This window comes from Mirounga leonina, unplaced genomic scaffold (assembly GCF_011800145.1).
Source record: "Mirounga leonina isolate KUSES-001 unplaced genomic scaffold, KU_Mleo_1.0 Mir_448, whole genome shotgun sequence".
Lineage (NCBI taxonomy): Eukaryota > Metazoa > Chordata > Mammalia > Carnivora > Phocidae > Mirounga > Mirounga leonina.
The window spans coordinates 90,537-118,404 of NW_023270758.1; the positions used below are offsets into that span (position 1 = coordinate 90,537).

A 27,868-nucleotide genomic window follows, 5' to 3' on the forward strand; every position below is an offset into this window, starting at 1 on the left:
AGCCAGCAGGAGTGGAGGCAAGCGGTGGCCTGCAGGTCCCATTCCTTGCGCTTTGAACGTGAGCCGGGCAAAGTCCAAATGCTAGTGCTCGGCCCTGGAGATGGGGCTGCTGCCAGGCTGGGAGGCCTGGCGGGTCTCTTCACTTGTTTATCAGTTTGAATTTCGCCCGTGGTGTCGCACAATAGACAAGAAGAGTGAATAGCCTTTTGAGAAGAGGCAGCTTTGACACTTCTTTTCTCCCCTACCTTCTACCCTCCATTCCCTTTTAAGAAGAAAAGAGCTAAGTGTCACGTTGAAAATGGCCCATGAACTCCTTTGAAACCTCACAGTAAACAAACGAAGCTTTATTATTTATTTCCTTTCATTACAAAAAGAGGGCGCAGACAACAGACTGGACCCCTGGGTTCACCCCCGGACGTTAAGCAAAGTAGCCCCAGAGAAAGATGGCACAGCCAACGCAGATGATGAGGTTGATGTCCAGAAGGGTTTTCACGAGGGGGTTTTCTTCCAAGGAAACTATGACGGGTTCCACTTTGCTCGGGGGCTCCTTATCCAGGCTCTCCATTCCACAGAGCCACAAGATGGCTCGCATCACTTTGGACCGCTTTGGGGTCGTGTCACCTAGAAGAACCCAAAGGAAGGTCATAAGGATGTGGGCTGTGTCTCCCAGAGAAGGGAGCAGAGGGGCCGACCAGCTGTGTTCCGTTCCCAGTGACTATTTTCCATACCTTTTCTGGAAAGTATTCATGAATACCTTAATCCGGAAGAGTGGTATTTTCAGACTTATCATTTTCAGATGAAGAGACAGAGCCTCACTTGACTAACTTGGGTGAGGCCATTTGGTGGGTAAGCAGTGGCAGGGGTGGGTTTAGAAGCCAAATCTGTCTCCCTCCTCTCGATCACACTGCCTGCCAGGAGGCCCAACGCAGAGAAGGGCACTCTTGTGGGGAAACTATTTCCCCATTCGAAGCTGGGGCTGCAAGCTCCACGGCCTTTAGAGCCAGGCACGTGGTCAAGGGGAGCCACCTTGCTTATTAAACTCGTCAAAATATGAACCAGGAAGGATTCTCTCATTTTTCTTGAAACACATGGTCTTCTGGATCTATCTCGTTGGGTTGACATGGATACATAGCCACAGAACGTTTGTACGTGCAGGTACATGTATACTGATAGATGTAAAAGGCCACGTGTGATGGTAAATGACAGCCCACGGCCGCAGGGTCATGGGGCAATAGGGGCAGGTGGGGACCTTGGCTCACTGAAGGGCACAGCCCAGGTCTGAAGGGCCTGCTTTCCAAGCTCCAGACAACGTGAGTCATGCAGACATGGGGGCCCAGTGTTGTTACATCTTCCCACGTTTCAAAAGGAGATGGAAATCTGGAATTTTATGTGAAATCTCCTGATTTTTCAATGTTAACTCACCTCTTATTAAAATGGTAGGTGGACTACACCGCGGTATGTCTGCAAGCTGCCAGTTTGAAACCAGCAATTTAGAGAAAGCCAATAGCATTCCAGCCTACCCGGTGAGATTTCATGGGGATTGAGTGAGCCATGTTTTAGCAAGCACTCAACATGCGTTTGCTGTTATTGCTCCCCACTGAGCATCTGTTGAAAGTTAGAACAGATACTGGGGGTCAGGGGATGCTAACACTCCAAGGACATCCTCCTTCTGGCTGGTGATTTGGTAGAAAAATCTCCCCTTAAACACCTAATGCTTCTTGGGCTTCTACTGTAACCGAGGAGAGGCAACTCACAGCAGTGGGGTTTGGCTATGTTTTCTTGAACAATCTCCAACTGGATGTTGGTGATGCTGGCCTCTGATGTCCCATTTGGAGAGATGGTAAGAGTCTGGGGAGTTGCTGGTGGTACCTGATCCTTCTGGACCATGGGGTCATGACGAGTAAACCAGGTCAGGCGGCTTACCTAAGGAGCAGAGATGGATCAGATTAGGGTCCCCTGCTCGAACCCATGTTCAGCCTCACATGTGAGAACGCCCCCCATCACTGCACCTCCAACAAGCTCCAGCTCCCTGCCCTCTGCAGAATCAATGGACATTTCCCCCACGATTCCCCTGGCTTTCTTCAGCAGCCCTAATTCTGTTGGGATCTCGCCCTCCTTCATTCTGGCCCCCCAGAGCTTAACCCTAGCCTGGGGCTTTTGGGGGGACCCCCCCCCATCAGCCATTCAGCACATGCATTTCTCTAGCCACAGAAACTGAACTGGTTCATGGGTAAACATGTGTCGAGCTGACTGCATCGATGGAAATCAGGAACCCTGCTGGAAATGCTGGGACAAACATGTTTCTGCTTTTGCTTGATGAGCATGAGAAAAGATAAAATCCCTGGAAACTGCCAGCCCCACACAGGGCCTGAAAATTGGGGTGGAAATGAAGGATGGATTCGGATGGTCTTCCATCCCAAATCAAGCTGTCCCTAAAGCCCAACCCTGGATGTCCCAGCTTCTTGAACAATCAAACCATCTTTGCTGAGGCCAGTTTGGGTCAGTTTTCTGTCGCTTGCAGCCAAGGATCTCAGTGGTTATATAGTATCAAACCCAGAGGTACCATCTCCTTGGAGGGCGACTCTGTGAACCAGCTCACGATGGACACCGTGATCAGAGTCACTGCAGACAGAATCATGGAGAAATACAGGTAATGGACATCCTTCACCACGGTGGGGCGGTCATCTGGCTGGTCACACCGAGGCTGCGGGTAAATGAAGTCCAGGACCAGCCGAATCAAGCCTAGGAGAAGGCCCAAGATCAGACCTGAGAAGGCCCCCTGCAAATCAGAGCAAGGCCATCTTAGAGACGTCCAGGGTTACGGGGCGGCCAGCTTGAGCCTCTGCAGACCTCGATGAGCCATTTTCAAGAGCCCGCCTTTCTAGGGACGGTCGATGCAGGCGTCAGTAATTTGAAAAGGACTGCAGCTACTTATCTGTTTATCTTTCACACATAACTAATCATTCATGAATAATTTACTCATTCCTTGTGAATTTAGCTTCCTGTTTCATGACACAATGCATCAAAACAGAACCCCCATGGTTGCTCTTCAAAGGCCAGGTGGCCCCCTCCCCACACCTCCGTCCCCAGAACTCATCCTCCGGAATGCCACCCATGTCACTAAGACATCCTCATGGGTGATGAGCTACCTTTTCATTGGTCCATTTCCAGAAGCATCCCATGATGAACACCACGGCCACGGGTGGCTGCAGGTAGGAGCTGATGGACTGGATGTAAATGAAGAGCTGGCCTCCCTGGCTGGCCTGGACCACGGGGATCCAGAGGATGGAGACCAGCACCAGCAGCAACACAAACGCCCTAGTGCCAGGCGGAGAGAGCCCCTCGTTAGCATGTCTTCCCCATAAACACTTACTGCTCTTTCTGTTACAGCTTTATTGAGGTAGAATTTACATACCACAAGATTCACCCATTCTAAGAGTACAATCCCGTAACTCCGGGCAATGCAATCAAGTTTTACAAGTCCATTACTCCAAACAAGTTCCTTCGCGCCCATTTACAATTTATTCCTTATTTGCTCCTGTTTCTATGGGTTTGCCTTTTCTGGACTTTGCACAGAAATAAGATTCAACAGCATGTGGTCTTTGGCAGCCAGTTTCCTTCACGTAGCATGCTTTTGAGGTTCATCCATGCATCATGCATGATCACAGTATGTCATTCCTTCTTATTGTTGAAAAATACCCCATTGAATGGATCTACCATGACATGCCACTGTTTATCCTGCAGTGGTCAGTGGACACTTGTGTTTTTTCTATTTTTCCACTCTTGTAAACAAAAGCTGCTAAGTGAATATTTGTGTTTGTGTCTTTATGTATTTCTGGGAATGCAATCTTTATGTAGACGTATGTTTTCATTTCTGGGAATGCAACTGCTCAGTCATATGATAAGTTGTATGTTTAATTTTTTTTAAAAACTGCCAAACTGTTTTGAACAGTTGAACCATTTTACATTCCCACCTGCAGTGTTAAGAAAGTTCCAACTTCTCTATCTCCTTGTCTGTCTTTCTTTCTTTCTTTTTTTTTTTTTTTTAAGATTTTACTTATTTGTCAGAGACAGAAAGAGCACAAGCAGGGGGAGTGGCAGGCAGACGCTTAACCGACTGAGCCACCCAGGCGTCCCTCTGTCTTTCTGATTATAGCCATTTTAGTGAGCACGTTGTGGTATCTCCCTGCAATTTTCTAGGGTTATGATCTCATTTTGCAAATCATTCTAGATCAAAAGTCCTTTGTCAGCTACACGACTTGCAAATAGTTTCTCCTTATCTGTGGCTTGTCTTCTCATTTCCTTAATGGTGTCTTTTGAAATGAAAAAGTTTTAGCTTTTGATGAAGCTTTTTTTTTTCTTTTTTCTTTTATGAGTTATGTTCTCAGTGTCAGACCTAAGAACTCTTTCCCTAACCTAAAGCTAAGATAGCCCTCGGGGCCCCAAGATGCTTATTAGCATGTATTTTACATAAGACTTGCATACCATCCATTTTGGCCCCTTCCGTTTCCTCCCCCTCTCCCCCCATTAGATTTCAGGACCTTACAGAAGCCTTAGTAGGGAAACCTTCCCCACCCCCCACCCCCGCCCAGTCCCCAGAACCCCTTCCTCCCTTTTACCTGGCTAACTCCTATTCATCCCTCAGGTCTCACCCAGTCCAGGCTAGGGACTCCTCTGAATCCCTACATCTCCTGGCTCCTCCTCATAGCACTCATTGGGGTTGTAATTTCTTTTTAATTATCCTCTCTCTTTAATTATCTTCTCTTTAGCTTTGTGAAAGCAGAAACTGAATCTTTGCTTTTCCCTGCTCTGCACCCAGCCACCTGGCACATAGTAGGTGCTCAGCAAACATCTCTTGAATGAGTGATTTATTCATACAGAGTCTTAAGGAACCTCACCTTTGCCATCAGAGGAGGCTGAGCCTCCAGGATGAGTGGCTGGTCGGGTTGCCTCTGGGTGGGCTCAGCTTTCTCCTCCTTGGGTTTCTAAACTTTTCACTCTCCTTCCCCAGTCCCACTCAGTACAACCTTACCTGCCTACAATCATGAGCTCCTTCTCTGATGCCCGAGGCCGGATGTAATTCCAGAGGTCCATGGTGAAGATGGTGCTGGCACTATTAAAGATGGAGGTGAGGGAGGACATGAGCGCCGCCACCATCACAGCCATCATGAGCCCACGGAGCCCTGGGGGCAAAAGGGAGGTCTATGGGCCTCAGGCTTTTCCTGCTAACTGCTGCTGCCTCCACTCATGACCCCATTACCCCAGGCCCACAGCACCAGCTGATCCCAGTAGGTGCCACCGGGAGGAAGCAGAACTCGGGTGGGAGCCATGAGGAGGGACGGGGGCTGGAGCAGGGGCATAGCCAGGACCTGGGTTTTATTTGAGGGCCCTGGCTCCAGGGCTCAGTCCCTCAGCCCAGAGCGCATTCCCTCCTGCTGCCCTCCCATCCTGTCCCTCCCTCAGATCAGGGCCCGGCCAAGGTCTTCCCTTCCGGGAGCGCCATGGGGACTCCATTTAGGGACGAGTGGACATTACCTGTGGGCAGGAGTTCCAGCACCAGTTTGGGATATGCGATGTCGGAGCAGCCAGAGGGGTTGCTACAGACCTTCAGGCAGGTTTCTGGATCTGCACAAGCCACTTGATCTGTGGATAAAACAAGGCCCAGGGTGAGCAGACAGACCCTGTGAGCCCAGGCCGAGCCACTAGCATGGGGTGACGCAGGCCCGTGCCGGGAGACAGGATGACTGTCTATACCTGTATAACTCCGTGAAATAAAAAAGGAGCCTAGACTTTATAAACCATGACCTTCTTACTTAACCTTGCCCTATCTGTAAAACTGGGACAGTAATGTAAGTCTACTTTGTATGATTATCATGGGGGTTGGCTGAGATGACAGACATAATGTGCTTGGCCCGGAAACTGATATGTAGGAAGCACTGAATGCACTTCGGCTGTTATTACTGTCACCCAAATAAAACTGAGACACCTAACGGCCATTCTCCACAGCATCCCCCATCAGGCTGCATTCCCCCGGGCCCCCAAAATGGGGACACAAGCAATTCATATCTTGCCTACAGTTCCTTAGGGGATGCACAGGAGAATGCCATTGCCCCACACAGGGCGAATATTTTCCAAATCCCTCTTTTCCCCCAGCTCCTCAAGAGCTGTTCTCATATTAGGCTCCTAACAACCCAACTGTGCTAGCTGAATCTCTCTCCCCCCTCTTCCTGCATTTCTGTGTCGGGTCTTTGCTCTCCTGAACAGCATTCTGATTTTCTGGTGTAAAGCCACCCAGCCTTCATGGCATCTGCAGTTTGTCATCTCTTCCTAGTATAATGATGAACACGTCCCAAGCATACACGTCCATACTCCTGCTTGGAGTCCAGAGCGTGAGGCGGAGCAGGTGCTCAACAAATTTCTATGGGACAGAGCTAGCTATCACAGTGCTTGCTTCCACCGTTTCACAGATGAAGAATCAGGGCGAGAGACCTGAGTATAAACACCCAGCAAGGTCATGCCAGAGGCAGAATTGAAACCCAGGTCTCCTGACTCGAAATCCAATTTTTCAGAGAAGGAAGACCAAGAGAGTATATGCTTTTCTGTCTTTAATAGTCTGGCAGGCACCCTATCCAAGACTTAATCCTGGCCACTGGGACCTTCAGAACTCTGGTCTCAATGGTTTGGCACCTGTGTCTGAAGGATACCTTTCTTGTCACCTTCTCACTTCCTCAGCTCCTGACATCTGAGTTAACCAGTGCTCCTCACCAACGCCCCAATGCCTACCCAACACCACTCACCCCAGCTGGGCCACTTACTACCTCTCAAGTCTCCTTCACCAGGTGGACTGAGAAATAACTCCCATAAATCCCTCCTGGGCCCCCTCTGCTCAATCCAAAGTCTTCAGTCCTTGGTCCTCATTTTGAAGGGTGATGGGCTTCCTGTCCGCCCATCTCGAACCTCAGTTTACAAGTGAACATGAAGCCCTCCACCGCTCATGCCAACTTTCTGCCTGGTTCCAGTGCTTTATCAAGGTCATGATGACCATTTAACTGAGACCCCAAGTGTAGATGTTTGACAGTATCTCCAGGTGAGGTTGTACACTTAGTCTCTATATTTTTACCTGCATTGAAACTGCTAATTTAATAACTATAACCACTTAAAGGACACCACAATTTTAAAATGCAGTATTGTTCTATCTTCATTTTCTTTTTAATGTAATATAAGACCCAAGAAATGGATATAGCCCTAGGCCCTTTCATCCACTGGGAAGTCCAAGGGCAAACTGATCTTCATAAAATTTCTCCACACATTATTGTCTTCTCAAAGGCTGGGACCCTTCGACTCACAAACATCCACCAATGGGTGTTGTGGCCACAATTAATAATACAATTGCTACAGAACAGAAGTAGATGCCCCCAAAGCTCTGGTTCAAGTCTTAGACAAAATTAAGACTGTAGACCAAAAGTGATATTTGAAGAGAAGTCCTGAGCAGAAACCATCTTGAGAAAAATGCTTTTGACAGGTCAAAGTTCTTGGCTTTTTATGATACTTCTGAGAAGTCTTAAAAGAAGATAAGGAAATAATTTCATTCCCATGCCCAGAATATTGTAAGGAGCCTCCCAGGTCAGGCAAAGATCTTATTCACATTCAGATCATATGGACTTTACCTCTTTTTGTCCAAAAGCTCCTCTCTCCCTCTTTCTAAAGATTTATTTACTTTAGAGAGAAAGGAAGAGGAAGAGCTTGAGCCCAGGACCCTGAGACCACGACCTAAAACCAGGAGTCAGTAGCCCAACCAGCTGAGCCACCCAGGCGCCCCCAAAAGCTCCTCTCTTCAAGGTACACTGAGATGGAGCAAGACTCTCCCTGGGATATTTAATTAACTACATAGTTTAACCTTTGGTTGTTAACCTTAGGTTGTTTAGCCTTCCAGACATGCACTTTTCAACCATGAAACGTGACATACACAGTTTACAAAGCATGTTTGTGGCAGTTGTCCTTGTCTGTTCAGCTTCATCCGGAGAGCCTGGGTGGCTCAGTTGGTTAAACATCCAACTCTTGATGTCAGCTCAGGTCTTGATCTCAAGGTCATGAGTTCAAGCCCCATATTGGGCTCCATGCTGGGCATGGAGCTTACTTCAAAAAAAAAAAGAATATAATCATCCTAGGATATTAGTTGGCTAAGCTACAACTGAAACCAACAGCCTTATGGATCATTAACACACCATTGGGTAACAACCACCTACCTGTCTTGGGCTAATTAATCAACCATTTCATATATGGTGTGGGTTCTCTTATCAGGCCCTCTGATAGTTGACATAAAGGATGCTTCTGGGGGTGCTGGGTGGCTCAGTCATTAAGTGTCTGCCTTTGGCTCAGGTCATGGTCCCAGGGTCCTGGGATCGAGCCCCACATTGGGCTCCCTGCTGCACGGGAAGCCTGCTTCTCCCCCTCCCACTCCCCCTGTTTGTGTTCCCTCTCTCTCTGTGTCTCTCTCTGTCAAATAAATAAATAAAATCTTAAAATAAAAAAAAAAAGGATGCTTCTGGCAAGGTCAGATCCAAACAACACAAAATCTCCTATTTCCAAATGTTAACATTCAATTCAATACAATTCTCACTGTATTCTTCACAACTCCATGGGGAAGATGTGGTTATTACACCTATTGTAAGGACAAGTAAATTTGAGGCCCAGAAAGGTGAAAAGGCTTCCCCAAATCAAACAGCTAGTAAATATCATGGATAGGTCTCATACCCTTAATGTATTCCAGAGCTCAGGTGGGGATGATTGGGTTTATAAACGGGTACATTTCTAGACTTGTGTTTTACTGTTTTTGAGGGTGGTTTTGCTTCTCTCTTAATTTCCACTATGGTTCCTTTCAAAGTGTGTACCATTTATCAGATGGATAAGTGGAAGAAGGTGTTGTCCAGGCTCATTATAGCTCAGTATTAGAGCATCCTTTTGGGTGGTTTGTGGACCCAACTGAAGATTCAGGGGGAACTGGCAGAGCAGACATAGAGGGAGATATGGAAACAGGAAGGTAGAGTGGCTTGACCTGGAGCCTGGCACTTTAGGCAAGGGCTTCTCAATCTTTTGGGGAGCTTATTAAATTGCTGGGCCTCAACCTCAAGAGATTCTGATTCAGCAGGTCTTGGACAAGGCCCAAAAGTTTGCATTTCTTTTTTTTTTTTTTAATTTAAATTCAATTAGCCAAGGTATAATACATCATTGGTTTTTGATATAATGTTCAGTGATTCATCAGTTCAGTGTAACACCCAGTGCTCATCATATCATGTGCCCTCTTTAATGCCCATCACCCAGTTACCCCATCCCCCCACCCAGCTCTCAACACAATCAATGGCTCACAGCTCTCAACATAATCAATGAATGTCTCATTTACTTATTTCCTTATCTTTCTGTGTCTCCTCCACCACTAGAATGTGAGCCCCACCAACGGCAGGGATACTGTTTGTCTTGTTCACTTATGGATCCCCAGGGTCTCCCAGAATAAGGCCTGGCAGATCATTGGCTCTCAGAATCTTTGATGGACACATGGAAGAATAAATGAGTGGATGAACTTCAGTTTCTTCATCTGTAAATGAAAAGAGCCCTAACAGTACCTACCTTATAAGGTTGTTTTGAGGAATAAATGAGATAATACATAAAATAAGAGTAAACACTTCTATAGTGCTTACCTCGTGCCGAGAACTGCTTTAAGCCTCATGAAGGATTATCCCCATTTTATGAGTGAGGGAACAGAGGCAAGTGGCTTTCCAAGGTCACACCGCTAGGAAGTGGCAGAGCCAGGATTCTGGCTGCAACATTCAAATCAGAGTCCATATTCAGAAAGACCACACTCTCTGTAAGACTCTTAGCATGATGAATGTAGGTTGTTTAAAGCTACGTTCTTTGTTCATATGTCAAGCCTTACCCAAAAGCTGTGTATTTTCCATCAAGTCACCACAAATCCCAAATCCCAGTTCTTACTCTGACCTGGCTTTTCCCAAGTCTTGTGCACCTTCCCTGGAACCAGGACCAGTGACTCTGGGTTCTTCATGCCCTCTGTGCTGGAGGAGCGGGAAGCCCAGAGTCTAGCACCATGGAGAGCTCTCCCCCCTCTCCCCCCGCCCCCTTCCTTCCCCAGCTTTTTGCTCCTAAGGCTTATTGTCCTAAATTATTTCGACAAAACTTCTAGGCCATCCTACCCTTTCTTTACCTGTGCATGACATTGTGTAGGATAAAACGCAGGGGAGGGAGCACTCTATCTTACCCTCCCCTTTGAGTTAATAACAGCCTTCGTGGGTACGGGAGGAAAGCTCAGTGATTCGGAATAAAGGAGCTTTCTTCCCTACAGATCAGCAGTTCCTGACATCATGATGACTCCCAATAACACCCTCCCCCCAGTCCTGTTTATCCACACAGTGCAAATCTCATCACTTTACCACATTAAAAAAAAAATCTAAGGCAAATAATCTAGAGGCTTTGACATCCCTGGTTTTTGTTATGTACCCCAAAGGGGTTCCACTGGGCCAAACTAACCAAACCATTGAGCTGAAATACTAAAAAGCACAACAGGCACTCTCACATTAGTCTTTAAGAAACTGACATCTGGAACCACAAGATCTTAGCCTGTAGTTTGTGGGTTCAAAAAAAAATTCATTTGAGGCAAGGCCCCAAATGGGTCTCCCCTCTACTGGCCTGGGACATCTACTAGACACTCCTGTTGAAGCCCTGTTAGGAAACAGGAGAGAGTCAGATGTCTGGATAGAGATGCCTCAGCCAAATCACTCTGCAGGGACCTCCAGTCCCAATCTCTGATGGCAGTCACATGTTTAGAACACTTCACAGGGTCTGCAACTCAAAGACAGACGATCTCTTCTCCCCACTGTCTTCTCACCTGGGAAGAGGACACGACTGACCATTCCAGGGAACACCATCATGAAAAGAGGCAGCACCTTCAGGTAGGCAGCCATCAGAGAGCCTCCTTTGGCATGGGACAGGTTCTTGGCAGCCAGAGACCGCTGAACGATCACCTGGAAAACAGTGGGGTGGTTGGAGGCTGAAGTGGCTAAGTGTGCAAAGCTTCTTGGTAGGCATCGCAGACTTGGGATCTTGGTTTGTCTAGCTTCTTTTTGAGGAAACATCACTTTCCTATTCCCAATCCCTGTGGTCCAGTTGAGGAAGCTAAGAACCCCATTCCATCCCCTCCCTACTCCTTTATCCTGGGGCTGGACCTGGCCAGTTCGATTTCTACATGGAGTTTCTCCACTTCTCTGGCTACCATGATCAGTTGAGGAAAAGTATGAATCCAAGGTGGGCCAGTTACAACTTCCCACAAAACTTCTTCCTAGAAGAGGCAAAGGAAAGAACCTACAGCCTCCATTAGAATTGCCAACTATGAGAGGAGCTTAGACCACTGGCTGCACCTCCACCATCATATTGGGAAAGATTCTTTAAAATTCAAGTTATTTTGGGGTGTCTGGGTGGCTCAGTTGTTTGAGCATCTGCCCTCAGCTCAGATCATGATCCCAGAGTCCTGGGATCGAGCCCCACATCAGGCTCCCTGCTCAGTGGGGAGTCTGCTTTTCCCTCTTTCTCTGCCCCTCCCCTCACTCATGCTCTCTCAAATAAAATCTTTAAAAATGTATATCACATAATTTTAAAAAAACAAAAAACCTTATCTACTCAAAAGGAATAACTTGTTCCAGAGTGTTTTCTGAGTAGGAGAGTGGTCCCCCAAAATCCTCCTCCAGCCTTCAGATCGAATCGACATGAGCCCAGAACTTTCTCTCCTATTTTTTTCGGCTTTGAGTCTTGAAGCATCTGCAGAAGCTACAGAGGCCTTGTTGAGTTACCAGAGCCTTTACAAGCCGGTTCAGTGAACTATGGACAAAGGGAATGAAATGTCACATCATTACCACTGCTGTGACGAGCAGGACAAAGTTGAGATTCTTCCCAGTTTTTGTGACAGTGGGCATTAATGGAGTAGTCTTCCCAGAGTGTCCTGCTCCTTCTTTTGAAACCCACGCCCTGTCTACATGGCTACACTCTCATCTTGGGCACAGCTGCCTAATCCAGGGGTAGGCACCTGACCCATGCTAGACCCTTCTACAGCATTTTTGGACTGGGACTTAGGGAGTTCCCAGCTTCTTTCCTGTTGGTCTACAGTGGGAGGCAACAGTTATAGGCGATAAAGATGGATGATGGAGAGGGCGCCTGGGTGGCTCAGTTGGTTAAGCGACTGCCTTCGGCTCAGGTCATGATCCTGGAGTCCCGGGATCGAGTCCCGCATCGGGCTCCCTGCTCGGCAGGGAGTCTGCTTCTCCCTCTGGCCCTCCCCCCTCCCATGTGCTCTCTCTCATTCTGTCTGTCTCAAATGAATAAATAAAATCTTAAAAAAAAAAAGATGGATGATGGAGAGGGAAACCAGAATATGTTCCAGTAATTTCTGAAGGCTCATTCAACTTCCTGTTTGTATTCCATGAGCTAATACATCCCCCATCCTTTCTCTGAAGTAGTTTGAGTTTGATTTTTTTTTTTTTTTTTTTTTGGTCACTTGCAACCAAGTGTACCCTGACAGGCATAAATTATATTTGTTTGGATGCCATAAAGTGAAAGGCTCTAAAATGCAGGATTGGCTTATGTGAGGAAAAGTGGAGAGCATGGAGGCCCTCAATCCAGAGCTGGGAAGTTAGCCATCCTTGTTTAGAGGTTGGTTTAATGGGGGCGCCTGGGTGGCGCAGTCAGTTGAGCATCTGACTCTTGGTTTCGGCTCAGATCGTGATCTCAGGGTTGTGAGATCGAGCGCTGCATTGGGCTCCCTGCTCAGTGCAGAGTCTGCTTGAGTTTCTCTCTCTCCCTCTCCCTCTGCCCCTCCCCACCTCATGCTCTCTCTCTCTCTCTCTCCCTCTCAAATCAATAAGTAAATCTTTAAAAAAATTTATAGAATTTGATTTAACTATTATGTTATTTTTTAGAACTCCAGATATATACCTACTGAGGTTTTCTAGAACACTTTACTTTTTTAAAAAAATTTTTTAAAGATTTTATTTATTTACTTGACAGAGAGAGAGCACAAGCAGGGAGAGCAGCAGAGAGAGAGGGAGAAGCAGGCTTTCAGCCGAGCAGGGATCCCAATGTAGGGATCATGGGATCATGACCCGAGCCGAAGGCAGACGCTTAACCTACTAAGCCACCCAGGCGGCCTTCTAGAACACTTTAGAATGTGGTAGTAAAATGTGAGGATATCAGGGTCTATAGAATACGTCTGGTTGCTTCAGTAAGGTGCCCAAAGAGGCACCCAGGCTTTAATCCTAGCCCATCCCTCTGGAAGCTGAGAGGAGAGCATTTATAGCTTTGGAAAACAAAGCCCTTTCTACTAGAGATCCAAAACTGTGACCAAAAAGAATTCTGGCTTTTATTCCCATGAAGTGGAGAATACAAACATCAATTTAAGAAGCAGCTGAGTATGTCTGAAAAGATCTGTGTTCCTTGAAAACCCACAAGCCTGGGGGGAAGGGGATCCCCCTGTAGGATAACCCCCAGGCCCAAGTAATGGAACCACAGTTCAGAGGGATGGTATGAAAAGGAATTAATTCATGTAGAATGGTTAGACCAGGGACTGGCCACAGCACAGCAGTAGTAAACGTTTAAGTGCCATTACGATTGTCCGCTGTTACTTATCTTTTCAGTCTCGACCCAGGAAGATCTGGAATATTCTCTGTCAGCGAATCACAAATGCTTAGTTGTGCCTTTCTCCTGCTCTAAAATTAGCCTAAGGGAACCTGGGTGGCTCTGTCAGTTGAGCCTCCAGCTCTTGACTTCGGCTCAGGTCATGATCTCAGGGTTGTGAGATCGAGCCCCGTGTGGAGCTCCGTGGTGAGCGCAGAGTCTGCTTGAGATTCTCTCAACCTCTCCTGCTGCATCTCCCCCTGCACACGCTCTCTCTCTCCCTCTAATAAATAATAAAATCTTAAAATTAGCCTAGATATAGGGCTGGCAAAGCTCTACGTTCCCTAGGGCAGGACCAGCACAATGAAGCAATGCAGTCTCGGGACTCCGCAGAACCCAGGTCAGCGGCTACACCGTGTGATCAAGAGGGCGTGGGTTTCTAGGCCCTCTTGCCCTGCCTGGCGTTTGGAAGGAGACTGAGTCCTCTGTGACTAAGTCCCCAGGCTCCTGAACAATGCGGGTGGGTTGGAGGTGGGTTTCACAGGGTGCATGCTGGAATTCCAGCTACGAAGGGCTTGAGGCATCTCAAGGAAATATTTGTTTGTTTTTTCTTTTTTAAAGATTTTATTTATTTATTTCAGAGAGAGAGAATGAGAGAGAGCACATGAGAGGGGGGAGGGGCAGAGGGAGAAGCAGACTCCCCGCCGAGCAGGGAGCCCGATGCGGGACTCGATCCAGGGACTCCGGGATCATGACCTGAGCTGAAGGCAGTCGCCCAACCAACTGAGCCACCCAGGCGCCCTCAAGGAAATATTTGTACAAATTCAGAAGTATCAGCTGGTGGTGAGCTGTGTCAAGAGCACTAACATAAACCATCGCAAAAATGTAAATGTTTTTGGGCACCTGGGTGGCTCAGTCGTTGGGCGTCTGCCTTCGGCTCGGGTCATGGTCCCGGGGTCCTGGGATCGAGTCCTGCATCGGGCTCCCTGCTCAGCAGGAGGCTTGCTTCTCCCTCCCCCACTCCCCCTGCTTGTGTTCCTGCTCTCGCTGTGTCTCTCTCTGTCAAATAAATAAATAAATAATCTTTAAAATATATATATAAGTGTTTTTAATGGTTTATTAACTGTCCCTGTGACCAAAGGATTATGGCCAAATTCCTCATGCTTCCCTCTTCTGTAACCATTAGTAACCACACTGTTAGTAAGGAAACAAGGAAACAAGATGTTAGTATTCCAGTGCCCCCAGAACTTGATTCCAGGCCTGTGACGTTTCAAGCCCATGCTATTAGCCTAGATCTTGTACTGTGTCCCAAAGTCTCTCCTACCTGAGATTTGCTTGGGATGGGGGAGGAGATTTGCCAAGGATGGTCTCGTCTTAAGTGGCACCTCGCCACTGCCCGGGTGTAGAGGAACTCTGGCCCATGGGGGGAACTGGGCTCTGTTCTTGGCATGGCCACCTGCATAAATTCAGTTGCCCTACTCCGTGATGGTTACTTTAAACTTCCATCAGCCCTGGGGCACCTGTGTGGTTCCATTGGTTAAGTGTCTGCCTTTGGCTCAGGTCATGGTCCCAGGGTCCTGGGATCAAGCCCTGCGTCTGGCTCCCTGCTCAGCGGGGAGCCTGCTTCTCCCTCTCCCTTTGCCTCTCCCCCTGCTCGTGCTCTCTCTCTCAAATGAATAAATAAAATCTTTTTAAAAAATAAATAAACTGCATTCCCACCTTCTTAACCCCTCTTTCCCTACCCTGCTTTAAAAAAAAATTGCATTTATCATTTTTAAATATTCCACATAATTTACTTATTGTCTGTCTACCCCCCCACTAGAAGAAGGTGAGCTCCAGGAGAGAAGAGAGCCCTGTCTGATGTGTGTACTCATGATTTCCAAGTGTCTAGTACTAGAGGGCACCCAGTGAGTATTTGTTGATAAATGATACCCGATATCAATTTTAAACTCCATTTAAAATGTATCATCTCAGGCACCTGGATGGCTCAGTCGTTAAGCGTCTGCCTTCTGCTCAGGTCATGATCTCAGGGTCGTGAAATCAAGCCCGGCATCGGGCTCTGCGCTGAGCAGAGTCTGCTTGAGATTGTCTCCCTCTGCCCCTCCCCCTGCTCGCTCGCTCTCTCAAAATAATTAAGTAAATCTTTAAAAACAAACAAAAAACAGTTCCCCTTTGCAAATATTAGTAGCCCTGGATTTGCCATTACATGAGCAAGCTCAAGAAGTAAAATAATGTAGAGCAGTAGGAAAGAAGGAGTCGTCGAGCTTGCGGGGGAGGGGCGGAAGCAAACAAGAGAAGAGATGGAGGAAACCAGCCCAGCCTCCAGCCCCCCAAGCAAAGAAGCGTCCTGGAGGGCGCTCCCTCATCAGGTGCCCTGTACCTGATCCGTGCACCAGTACCAGAGGGATGGAATGGACATTCCAAGTAGGATCCCGGGCCACGGGAGATCAGATGTCAGGGGGTCTCGGAAAATATGGAAGGCATCTTCTCGAGGCAGCCCGCAACTATTGTTCTCACTCCGGTTGCTCGCCACGGCCAAGAAGTACTTCTCCTTCAGGCCTTCCATCCCACCAACTGCAGCAAAACCTAAGACGCAGAGGAAACCCAAATTTGCCAGAAACTCAGAGCAATCCATGGCGAGTGGTCAGGGGATGGCTGGATGGGTGACATCCTACTTCGAGCAGCGCTAACAAAGAAAGTTAGTCACCTTAAAGGTTCTCGGCCTTGTTTTTATGCCTTTGGTGGTGATTATATATTGCTCCTCAGAATATTAATAACCAATGCATAATACAAAATACATAGGATTATAAAGGAAAACAGATATAGTGATGGCAATCATCAAAACACAAAAACTGTGGCTTAGTAATTATTTGCTCCATTAAACAGTAAGACCGAGCAGCAGGTCTAATAACTATTCATTTATTTTTAAGTACTCTCTATGAGCAACATGGGGCTCGAACTCACAACCCTGAGATCAAGTGTCACACACTCCACCAACTGAGCCAGCCAGGCTCCCCCGTAATAACAATTTGGTTTCTGTTCTCTTTTTTAAAGATTTTTATTTATCTGACACAGAGAGAGAGAGAGAGTGAGAGAGCGCACAAGCAGGGGGAGTGGCAGGCAGAGGGAGAGGGAGAAGCAGACTCCCCACTGAGCAAGGAGCCCGATGCGGGGGGAGCCTGATGCGGGGCTCGATCCCAGGACCCTGGGATCACAACCTGAGCAAACGGCAGACACTTAACCGACTGAGCCACCCAAGCAGCCCTTACGATTTTTTTAAAGTAATGTCTACACCCAATGTGGGGCTTGAACTCACAACCCCAAGATCAAGAGTCGAATGCTCTTCCAACTGAGCCAGCCAGATGCCCCAAAAGGCTTTTTTTCTTCTTTTTAATCACTCTAAAAGATAATCTACTGTCTAAAGCAAAACTTGTAGCAGGGCATCGGGGTTTAGGGCATGTGTAAATGTATGATAACGATAACACAGAAGACGGGAGGGAGCATCTGGGAGTGTAATATTGTAAGCTTCTTAAAGGATACATGAAGCAGTAGGATAATATTAGAAGGAAGACTGAGATGAACATTGTAAACTTTAGGGCCAACACCAAAATAATTTTTATTTATTTATTTTTTTTAAAGATTTTATTTATTTATTTGACAGAGAGAGACAGCGAGAGAGGGAACACAAGCAGGGGGAGTGGGAGAGGGAGAAGCAGGCTTCCCGCTGAGCAGTGAGCCCGATGCGGGGCTTGATCCCAGGACCCTGGGATCATGACCTGAGCCGAAGGCAGACGCTTAACCAACTGAGCCACCCAGGCGCCCCACCAAAATAATTTTTAAAAGAAGAAAAATGGAACCAGAGGACATCTGGAACAAATGGACAACAGCTGACAGGATGGTAGGTTTTAATCATCCCTATCAATCAGTACATAAATATAATTGACCCATAGATGCAAATGACAAGATAGAAATCGTCAGATTGGATAAAACAGTAAGACCCAACTATATGATGTCGACAAGAAACCCACTTAAAATATAAAGAATAGGAAATATATACATATATATGTATAAACACATATCTATGTTTATAAAGACATAGATAGGTTCAAAGTAAAATGATAGAGAAGTATATACCACTCAGGGGCACCTGGGTGGCTCAGTGGCTTAAGAGGCTGACTCTTGATTTCAGCTCAGGTCATGATCTTGGGGTCGTGGGATGGAGCCCCACATGGGGCTTCTCACTCAGCAGGGGGTCTGCTGGAGATTCTCTCTTCTTCTGCCCTCCCCTCCCCCTTCCTCTAAAATAAATAAATCTTAAAAAAACACAAAACAAAACAATAAGTTTCCATAAGCCCAGTTCTCTTCCAGCTAAAAGAACCATGTCTCAAGCAAATCACCCGTGACTGGAATGCCCCCGTGGTATGCTTTTGACCCTGGGCTTGCTGATCACAGTGACGAAAGCAGATGTCCCTGAGAGAGGGGTTGTCATCCACCCAAGTGACCCTGGGGCCCCACTTACTGTAGCCCATCAGGATGAGCGCTCCTATAAGCATGATCAGGGTCTGCAGGGCATCCGTGTAGATCACAGCGGCCAGGCCACCTGGGGGTGGGAGTGGGGATAAGCACCGAGGTGAGGGTCGGGTACCATGGTGGAGAGGAGTTACCCTGGGGAGCAGACAGAACCTGCAAGTTCAAGCCCTGCCTGAGATTTCTTAGTGTTGTTTGCAAAGATGGCCACGGTATCGCCTTCCTGAGTGCATGCACATTTTGCACTGTGGTTTTGCTCTCCTTCCATGTTGAGGTGAAGCTGATTTCTCTACCTCTTAACGAGGAGCTTGGCCAGATGGCTTGCTTTGACCAGCAGAACATGGTGGGAGTGATACTATGCAGCTCGAAGCCTAAGCCTCAAGGGCCCAGAAGCTTCTGCTCTTGCTCTCGTGTTGTCCTGAGACCACCGTGCTTCTTTAAGAAGCCCATGCTCGCCTTCCGGAGGGTGATGGTTCACACGGGGTGGGGGGAAGCCCAGCTGAGAGCCCATGCCAACCACTAGTCGCCCGAGTGAGGCCACCTTGCCCCAGGCAGCCGTTCCAGATGTCATCAACCTCCTGTTCTTGATGGAGCCCGGTGAGATCTGATCATGGCCATATAATTAATGGCAGCAAGTCTGCCGGCACCTGGACAGGGCAATCTTTCCAGTCTCTTCTCTGTACTACACCTCCCTCTTCCTTCTTCCCAAAGGGGAAAGAGATGCTTCTCTGATATGAGCACGTTTACTAGCGGGCAAAGTCGGTGTGCAATAAAAAACGTGCACAGAGGGACGCCTGGGTGGTTCAGTCGGTTAAGCCACTGCCTTCGGCTCAGGTCATGATTCCAGGGTCCTGGGATCGAGTCCTGCATCAGGCTCCCTGCTCCATCTGCCTGCTACTCTCCCTGCCTTATGCTCTCTCTCTAACAATAAGTAAATAAAATCTTAAAAAAAAACCAAAACCGTGCACAGAGCTGTGGTGTTCTACTCTGATTCTCCCTCCTTGCCAGCGGGAACAGGGCCCCGTCACAAACGCGGAAAGAGGCCCGGGGTCCGTTCTGGCCCCAGCCCTCTGCTGCAATTAGCCGGCCTGAGCGCGGCGAGGTCCTGCCCACTAAAAGCCAGCATCATCTCCACACTGACGAGTGTGAGCATTTATCATGCACCCGACACTGGGTTCAGTGTTTTATTCAATTGTTCACCAAATCTCTGGTGAGCGCCCTGCCCAGCTCTACATGGTAGGGAAAGAGAAACAAACAAAACAGCATGTCCCCGGTCCTCAGAGAGATCAGTGTCATGGGGACAGAGACCCCCAAACAAGGAAACACAAAGATAAACCGGCTATTGCCGCTCGCCCTTCTCTTTCCCTGGGCTCCAGGCACAGGGCCTCCGTGAGTGCTGACGCCCCCCTGAGATCCTTCGGGGGATCTTTGCATATGTTTGATTTAGTCACTTTTCCGCTTAGAGCCTCCAGTGGAGATCCACGGCACTTAGAACAAAATCCAGGTGCATTTTGTCTCCTGCGAGGCTCTGGCGGCTGGTCTTTCTCCCTCATTAGGGCTGCTCTACCCACAGTGCCTGGCCTTGCATCCCTCTCTGGCTTGTGGGAACGGCCCCCGGAGCTGAGCGGGACGCGGCCTGAACCACCATTTGCTCGCTCAGCATCAGCCACAGTGACCGCCCTTTTGTTTCCCAAACCAGCATGTTCTCATCCTAAGAGTCTTTACATGTACCCTCTGCCTGGAATTCCCTTCCCCTGCACTTCTCCTTAGAGCTTCCTTCGTATCATTAAAATGTGGTTCGAACATCACCTTAGAAAGGCCTTCCCTGAACATTCTATGTGAAAAAAAAAAAAACCTCCTTATCCCATCACTCCCTGTCTTGCCCTGCTTAAACTTCATTCAGAGCACTTATCAGATTATACTAATATATCCTGATATACCATGATATACCAAGAAATATCTTCATTTCCTTGTTCGTTGTCTGTCTCCCCATTAAAATATAAAGTCCTTTCGGGTAAAGGTTTTGTCTGTTTTGTTTACTGCTCTGCCCCATTCCTAGCACGATGTCTCGCACATGCTAGGTAATATGCAGATATATTTGCGGAATGGATTATATTACACCAAGAGGAGGCAGACAAGGGTGAAGCTGGAGCAGAATGAAGATAAAAAGGCAAATGTTCCAAACCAGATACTTGTCCGGGCCCTACTATAGGCCAGTCTCTCTCCTACAATGCAGCTCTAATGGGGAAAGAGGAGGCTGCCCGACCTCAGGCTCAGAATTAGAGCTGCTTACCACCTAGCTTTACAGGGTGCATGTGAATAAACATGCACTGATAGTTCTCAGTAAATAGTTCTTCAATAAACAAATGGAAAATAGCTTGATGCAGTTGTGGTACATTTTTAAATCCTCCTTCTAATTGGGAAACCCTCTTCCTTTGGACAATGGCTAAGAGAAATCACCTTGTCTGGGGTTGTGGAGTGAGGTGTAATAAATGAATGGTTTTAACACACGGGAACATCAGAAGATGGGCCAGGAAAAGATTGGGGGGGGGGGCCACAGTCTCTCAAGCATCACCCCTTGTTCAGACACACCTGCAACAGTGTACAGAGCCGTGATGGCCAACAGCCCAACTATGGCCAGGTAGAGATCGAGGTGCAGAGACTGCTGAATAAAGATGGCGCCTGCATACATGTCCACCTGGGGAGACAGGAAGTTGACGGATGAATGAAAGGAGGGACATTTTCAGCACAGGCTCCGCTAAGCTTGGATTCTGGCAAACACGGAAGAGTTCTCTACTGCCCTTTCTTCAACCACCTCTTCCCAGATCAAGGTTCTCCAACTGGAGCCCTGTGGGCTGTTACATTTGACACCCATTCACTGGGCTAATACAACAACCTCCTCAGTGGTCTTCTTGCTTCTACTCTTGGTCTTCCACCCTCCACCCTCAACACTGCAACCTTTATCAAATACTGTCATGATCAAACAACCTTCTCCTGCTCATTAAAATTCTTCAGTGCCCCCCCTGAATGGCCCCCATGATAACGTCTACATAAATACATTAGAATTGCATGCCAGGCTTCACAGTCTGCTCGCCCCTTGGCCTCATTTCCTTCACTCCCTTCACATTCCCTGCTTCCCCAACAAGCCCTGTCCATCCATCTGGAATGCCAGTCCCCCTCTCCCCAGCTGGTAATCATCCTCGGTCATAACTTCCCCTGTGAAAGCTTCCCCACATCTATAGCTTCCCACCAGACTGAGAGGCAGAGTTCTGAAAGGATGCTGTCATCGAATGTCTGTCTTTCAAGCCTGCAGCTGGTGTAGAGTCCAGTATTTTTGTTTGAATTGAATGGAATTTCTCTGCACCCGCCCCCCACTTGGGGCAAGCTCTCCCCAGCCCCAGCTGGAAGCGGAGACAGCATCAGCGTGAGTCAGGCCAGCTGAGCACACGTGCCTGGAGGCTGCAATGCATCTGCTCTTGGCCTCTTTCTGGAGATCTGCCCATCCAACCAAAGGCCAGGGTGGGGCAGGCCCTATGGGCCTCAGCACACCTGATGAATACCTGATGACTACCTGATCCCAGGAGGAAGAGAAGAGCCCCCCAGCAAGGCCTGGCAGGGCTCTCAAAGAGTCCTGTTGTGCGACCTGCACCATCCTGACATGTTGCCAAAGCAGGAATGGAAAGAGGTGTCCTTCCCTCCACCTTTTCTCCCAACTTCCTCTCCCCATGCTTACCCTCTTCCCCCACCCCTCCCATCCTCCAAGCTCCCTGAAGCCTGCCCAAGGGGAGGAAACGCATGGGCAGGACCCACTACCAATGGCTGTAATCGATCTTCTCACCAGGCTGTAAGGACGTGGCCAGGCTGTGTCCCCGCCTTACCGAGATCTTGGTGAAGATGTAAATGAACAGGTAGAGCACAGCCAGGATGACGGAGATCCTGTTGCCACCAAAGCGTTTCCTTAGGTATTCTGGCATCGTGGTGACCTGGGGGCCAGAGCTGAGCTGTCACCACCCACCTGATTTGGGGCAAATGGCCTCAGGGCACTGGCCCTTCCCCTCCCCTCCCCCTTCCTCTCCAAACTCAGCAGCACTGATGGTCTTCTTAATCATAGACTTAAGAAGGGAGGAGAAAATGGGGGCAGAGGGGTGGCTCAGTCTGTTAAGCATCTGCCTTTGGCTCAGGTCATGATCCCAGCGTCCTGGGATCGAGTCTTGAGTCGGGCTCCCTGCTCAGAGGGGACCCTGCTTCTCCTTCTGCCCTTCCCCCTGCTTGTGCTCACTCTCTCTTTCTCTCAAATAAATAAAATCTTAAAAAAAAAAAAAGAAGAAGAAGGAAGGAGGAAACAGGGGCAGAGGAGTGGGGTGTGGAGGAACTGGGGTTCTGTGCAGGCGGATATACCCACCTATCACTGTGTGAGGCATTGAAAAAAATGTTTCTGAAACATTTGAAACATCTGAAAGCCTATGCCCATCTTCATCATGGGTCAGGAGGTGGGAGGTGCTGAGGACAGGGCTCCCCGGTCTCACCTGTGCAGCATCCTTCACCATGCAAGGAGCTCCCAGGGATTGGCTAACAGATGTCCTCAGGTGGGAGGGAGGGAACTCGAGGGTGACCCTCCCCAATGGTCTCCCCATCCCAGAGCACCCTGACTCACCTGCCCAGCTATGTAGATGGGGAGGAAGATCCAGGCCAACATCAACACAGAGAACAGGCCCTGCCCGAGAAAACAGAGTCAGGACTTAGCTCCCACCTACACTGAGGTGCTGATTTGGATTTCCCTCTGCACCTGGAGGTCACCTGGCCTGGCTCCGTCTTGGGTTCAGTACCTCATCCTCCCCGGGCTATCATATTCCCACACTGATAATGGGAGAAGGGGAAGAAGGAGGGAAGCGTGGAAATAGAAGCTTTCCTGTGACTCCTCATTCAATGTCCCCTAAAACCTTGTGTCGTCCCCCTTCATCCAGGCGTGGGCCCTCCCTCGTTGAGCCAGGATGGGCTCCCTAAGTGAACCCCATCATACAGTAATATGCATAGTGTACTTAAGAGTACGACACAGAATGAGCATTTTAAAAATGTTAGTCACTAAGGGGCCGGCTCAGTGGGTGGAGTGAGTCACTCTCGAGCTTGGGGTAGTGAGTTCAAGCCCCACGCTGGGCATGGAGATGACTTAAAAATAAATAAAAAATTAAGCTTGTTTTTAAAAAAAACTGTTAGTCACTGTGAAGACGAAACACTACTAAGAGTGCATGCCTGCCCGGTCAGTGAAAGTCATACCCTGCACGAGCCCTGCTACACAAGACAGTGTGTCCTATCTCTGGGGTATCTGTGGGGTGCCAGGAAGGTCAAGAACCACTGAACCACAGAACTACATTTTTGTGATGGCCGACTGGTATCCCTCGGGTCCTTCTATCTTCTGCATCCACAAGGGAGAGGTTCTGAGTCCTCTTCTCCCACACATTGGTGTTTTGGGGTCCCAGCCTTCTGGTCCCAGGATCAAGCAAACCCAGACAAGCCTGAAGCTTGCAGATCAAACTGATTTTTGCAGACCAGCGGTGCCTTTGGTGCTTGTTTGTTTTCTCGTGAAGTACAACTCTATTTTTAAAAAGTACAGGGTAGGGACGCCTGCGTGGCCTGGTGAGTTGAGCGTCCAATTCTTGGTTTCAGCTCAGGTCGTGATCTCGGGGTCAGGGAATTGGCCCCACCTCGGGCTCTGCACTCAGCAATGGAGACTGCTTGGGATTCTCTCCCTCCGCCCCTCCCCCCACTCATGCTCCCTCTCTCGCTCGCTCTCTCTAAAATAAATAAATAAAATCTTTAACAAAAATAAATAAATGAAAGTACGGGGCATTCACACTGTCCCCCAGGATCTACCTAGTAGGCAAAGGGTGAGCTGTACCCACCCTGGTAAAATACTTACATTTAATTCATAAGCAGTGACAGAAAGGCCTGCAGCAGCACCTGACCCTGCCAGGCCAACAAAATGTCCACTTCCCACGTTGCTGGCAAACAAGGATGCGCCCACCTGTTAGGAGATGGACAAGTCAGATCTTGGAGGGATGGTCTATGGTACCTTCTCCCCACCCTCAGTTCTTCCCATGCTCCAGAGGGACCAAGACAGAAGGAGAAGTAGAGGAGGCAGGGCCATCCCTAGCCTATCTGGCACCTTTTTTTTCAAATTAGAAAAAGATTCTTCTTCCCCAAGACTCTTACTTCCAACCATCAGAAATTGGCATAATAAACATGTATATTTATGATGGCTAAAATGTGAATTGTGTGCCATAGGGTTGTGCAGTGCACAACATGAACAACTGTATGCAGCATCCCCAGGGAAAAGGATGACGGGTATTGTGGAAGGTGCTTCATGATGAGAATCAGGAAGCCTGTGTTCTATTCCAGTTCTGCTTCTAATTTAGCAATGTAAATAACCCTCCTGGTAGAACACTAAGTGGCCAAGCTTATGTTCAATGATCCCAATCCCTGGTCTCAACTGATTGGACCAGACAGCCCTGGGCACCTGGCCCAAGCTGGGTCAATTACATTTTCTCTCCTGGGAATCTGGAACTGGGACACCATCTCTGTTACTAAATCCTAGCTAGTTTCGATCAGTGAGGACTGCATTCTCTTGGCTAAACATAGAGATTAGCCAGTGATGGAAGGTTGATAAAGATATATTAGTACCAAACTGTGAATTTTTCTTTTATGTAATCAGGAGGATTGATAGAGACTGGCACAGAGGTGGGCATGGGACACAATCAGAGATAAGATATTTTCTGGGGATACTGCCATGGAGGTAGGTGCTCTTCCCATACTGGACTGAACTTGAGAAGATGAAAAGTCTGGAGCAGTGTCTGCCATCTTGTTGCCATGAAGTTGGCCCTGTTTGGGAATAGTGCCCATCCAGAAGAAGAGAAGTTGATATGGACAGATGGAAGGAAGGAAAGAAGGAAAGAAGGGATGGGGGGGAGGGAAACCAGGTCCTAGTGACATCACTTGAACCCTTGCCCTCAGCCATCCCTAAAACCAGCCTAACTAGATTTTTCCCTTGGGTGCGCTGATGAATCCTTTTTGTTCAAACATTTGCATTGGAGCTAAGCCTTCTCTAGACCGTGACTTTCACACTACATACAACCAGAGTCCTGCGAGACTCAAGGCTAAACAGAACATCAGCCCTCGAAGAATCTTTGAGAAGTGACTTTAATTGAATCAAAGATCACTTACTGGCCACCACACCATGTCCCCTCCAGCTAGGAAGTAGCCTTTCACTGTGTCTCTCTTGGTCTTCACTGTGGACTGAAACAAAGAAGAGGGCAGGTAACAATCAGAGGCATCCCAGAGCTCCTGAGCCATGGATTACCAACCGCGAGTCCAGCAGGCCAGATTTGGACATCAAATATAGTTTAGGGTTTTTTTTTTGTTTTTTTTTTTTAAGATTTTATTTATTTATTTGAGACAGAGAGAATGAGAGAGACAGAGAGCACATGAGAGGGGGGAGGGTCAGAGGGAGAAGCAGACTCCCCGCCGAGCAGGGAGCCCGATGCGGGACTTGATCCCGGGACTCCAGGATCATGACCTGAGCCGAAGGCAGTCGCTTAACCAACTGAGCCACCCAGGCGCCCCAGGTTTTTTTTTTTTTTTTTTTTTTAAACCCATGGTTTAAGAGGATTTTAATTTGAATGCTTTAGAGGAGACATAAATTCTTCGGGTCAATACAACCCCTGCCACTCCCTGCTTCGCATACTTACGGCTCACCTACGTATTTGAGTTTTCACCCCAGGGCTCATGTAGGAGAGCTCGTGATGGGCACCATTTCCTGAGTATCAGCACAGCGTAGCATCACAGCAACAGAGCCGGTAGACATCACGCTAAGCTTCTAGAGCTCATCTCATGTTAATCCCTACCAACTTCTATGAAGTTCGTGTCATTAGACCACAGTCTAACAGATGAAGACCCTGAGGCTTGGAAGCAAAGTTACTTATCTTGTGCCGTATTTCTAGATAGCGGAAACATGGGGAATTCAGACCCAGGTCTCAATGATTACAGACTCCTACATCCTTCAGTCTGACAACCTCATACGTTGTAGGAATTTATCCTACATTATAGTTGCACACATCCAAAATAATGAGTGTGTAAGATTTGTTGATTTGTTGACTGCAACATAGTTTGTGACAGTAAGATAGGAAGCAATCCAAATGACCCTCAGAAGAAGACAGGCTAAATAAATCACAGTACGATCATCTCATGGAATCCAGTGCAACTTTTAAGAAGGCGAGGAAGCATCTATGTACTGATATGAAAAAATAGCCAAGAGACTATGATAGGTGAAAAATAGCAAGGTGAAAAAACAACATGTAGGGCACCTGGGTGGCTCAGTCGTTAAACATCTGCCTTCGGCGCGGGTCATGATCCCAGGGTCCTGGGATCAAGCCCCACATCAGGCTCCCTGCTCTGCAGGAGGCCTGTTTTCTCCCTTTCCCTCTCTCCGTTTGTGTTCCCTCTCTCGCTGTGTCTCTCTCTGTCAGATAAATAAAATCTTTTTAAAAAATGTGTATAATAAGCAATTTCCCATTTAAGAAAAAGGTAAATACACACAATAATATTTGCTTGGATTTCCATAAGGAAACTCAAACTAACGTGCGAACAAGTTAACAACAGTAGTTACCTGTGAAGGGAAGTGTAGTAGTGAGACTTTTCACTGTATGTCACTTTAAGTTGCTTTTATTTTTGAACCATGAGGCTGTATTGCCTTTAAAAAACAAAGCAAAACAGAACAAAAACAAACCTTCCTTTAAAAAAGAAGAGAGAACATGACCTTCAAAGTGAAGGAAATATGGCTTCTAATTCCAGCTCTGTTAACTAACATACAAGGAGCTTACATTTTTTTTTAAAGATTCTATTTGTTTACTTGACAGAGACACAGCGAGAGAGGGAACACAAGCAGGGGGAGTGGGAGAGGAAGAAGCAGGCTCTCCGCAGAGCAGGGAGCCCGATGTGGGGCTCAATCCCAGGACCCTGGGATCATGACCTGAGCTGAAGGCAGACACTTAATGACTGAGCCACCCAGGCACCCCTAGGAGCTTACATTTTTGAGCCTCAGTTTCCTTGCCTATAAAATGAGTACAGTAGTAGTGTCTTCCTCGTAGACATCTGTGCAAAGTACATGGGGTAACACAAATTTGCAAGCACCTAAGACAGCACCTGATTTATGATCCACACTCGGTCCGTTTTTACAGTGTCAAGTTCAGATTACTTGATGACCTTGGGCGAGTTTCTTCCCCTGCCTTCCCTGGCCTGGCTTACCCATAGTCCCACAGCCAGGACAAAGAGGAAGTACAGAACCAGCACGGCGATGTCACCTGGCTCCAGGTTCCTCTGGGGAAAAGCCTCCAGGGGATCTGACTGGGTGGGCGGAGGGCTGCTGGAGCTGCTCTCCATGGTCCTGAGCAAACGTTCACTCCTGCGGGAAGTACAAATGTGCATCAGATGCCAGAACCAGAGGAGCTTTTCTCATCCTCTCAGGGACTGCCTCCTCGGAGCACCCAAACCAGAGGACAGCAAGGGAGGAGGATGTGTGGTAGGGACATGTCCCCCGGGAAGGCAGAGCCACCCACCCATCTGTCCGTCCATCCGTTCACTCATTCATTCAGCAAATACAGTGAAGTCACATTCAATC

General features: G+C 47.9%; 1 protein-coding gene across 1 annotated transcript; it reads right to left on the reverse strand.

The window, feature by feature from the left end:
* On the reverse strand, window positions 1-27,868 carry SLC5A11 (solute carrier family 5 member 11). The gene is made up of 15 exons (XM_034988030.1): window positions 27,496-27,868; window positions 25,417-25,488; window positions 24,116-24,220; window positions 22,853-22,912; window positions 22,077-22,181; window positions 20,791-20,896; window positions 18,191-18,271; window positions 16,052-16,257; window positions 10,898-11,033; window positions 5,536-5,643; window positions 5,033-5,183; window positions 3,150-3,318; window positions 2,564-2,779; window positions 1,755-1,923; window positions 1-621 (listed from the first exon to the last, which is right to left on the reverse strand). The coding sequence occupies exons 1-15, from the start codon at window positions 27,673-27,675 to the stop codon at window positions 419-421; spliced, it is 2,067 nt and encodes a 688-aa protein (XP_034843921.1). The 5' UTR covers window positions 27,676-27,868; the 3' UTR covers window positions 1-418.

Bases quoted from the DNA above. Each gene is read 5' to 3' on its own strand.
- SLC5A11 (XM_034988030.1), bottom strand. From the start codon at position 27,675: ATGCACATTTGTACTTCCCGCAGGAGTGAACGTTTGCTCAGGACCATG. The intron at 18,272-20,790 runs GTGTGTCTGAAC...TCCCACCCCCAG, and splicing joins GGCTCTGTACACTGTTGCAG to GTGGCCTGGCCGCTGTGATC. The intron at 16,258-18,190 runs GTAAGTGGGGCC...TCTGCGTCTTAG, and splicing joins GCTCATCCTGATGGGCTACA to GTTTTGCTGCAGTTGGTGGG.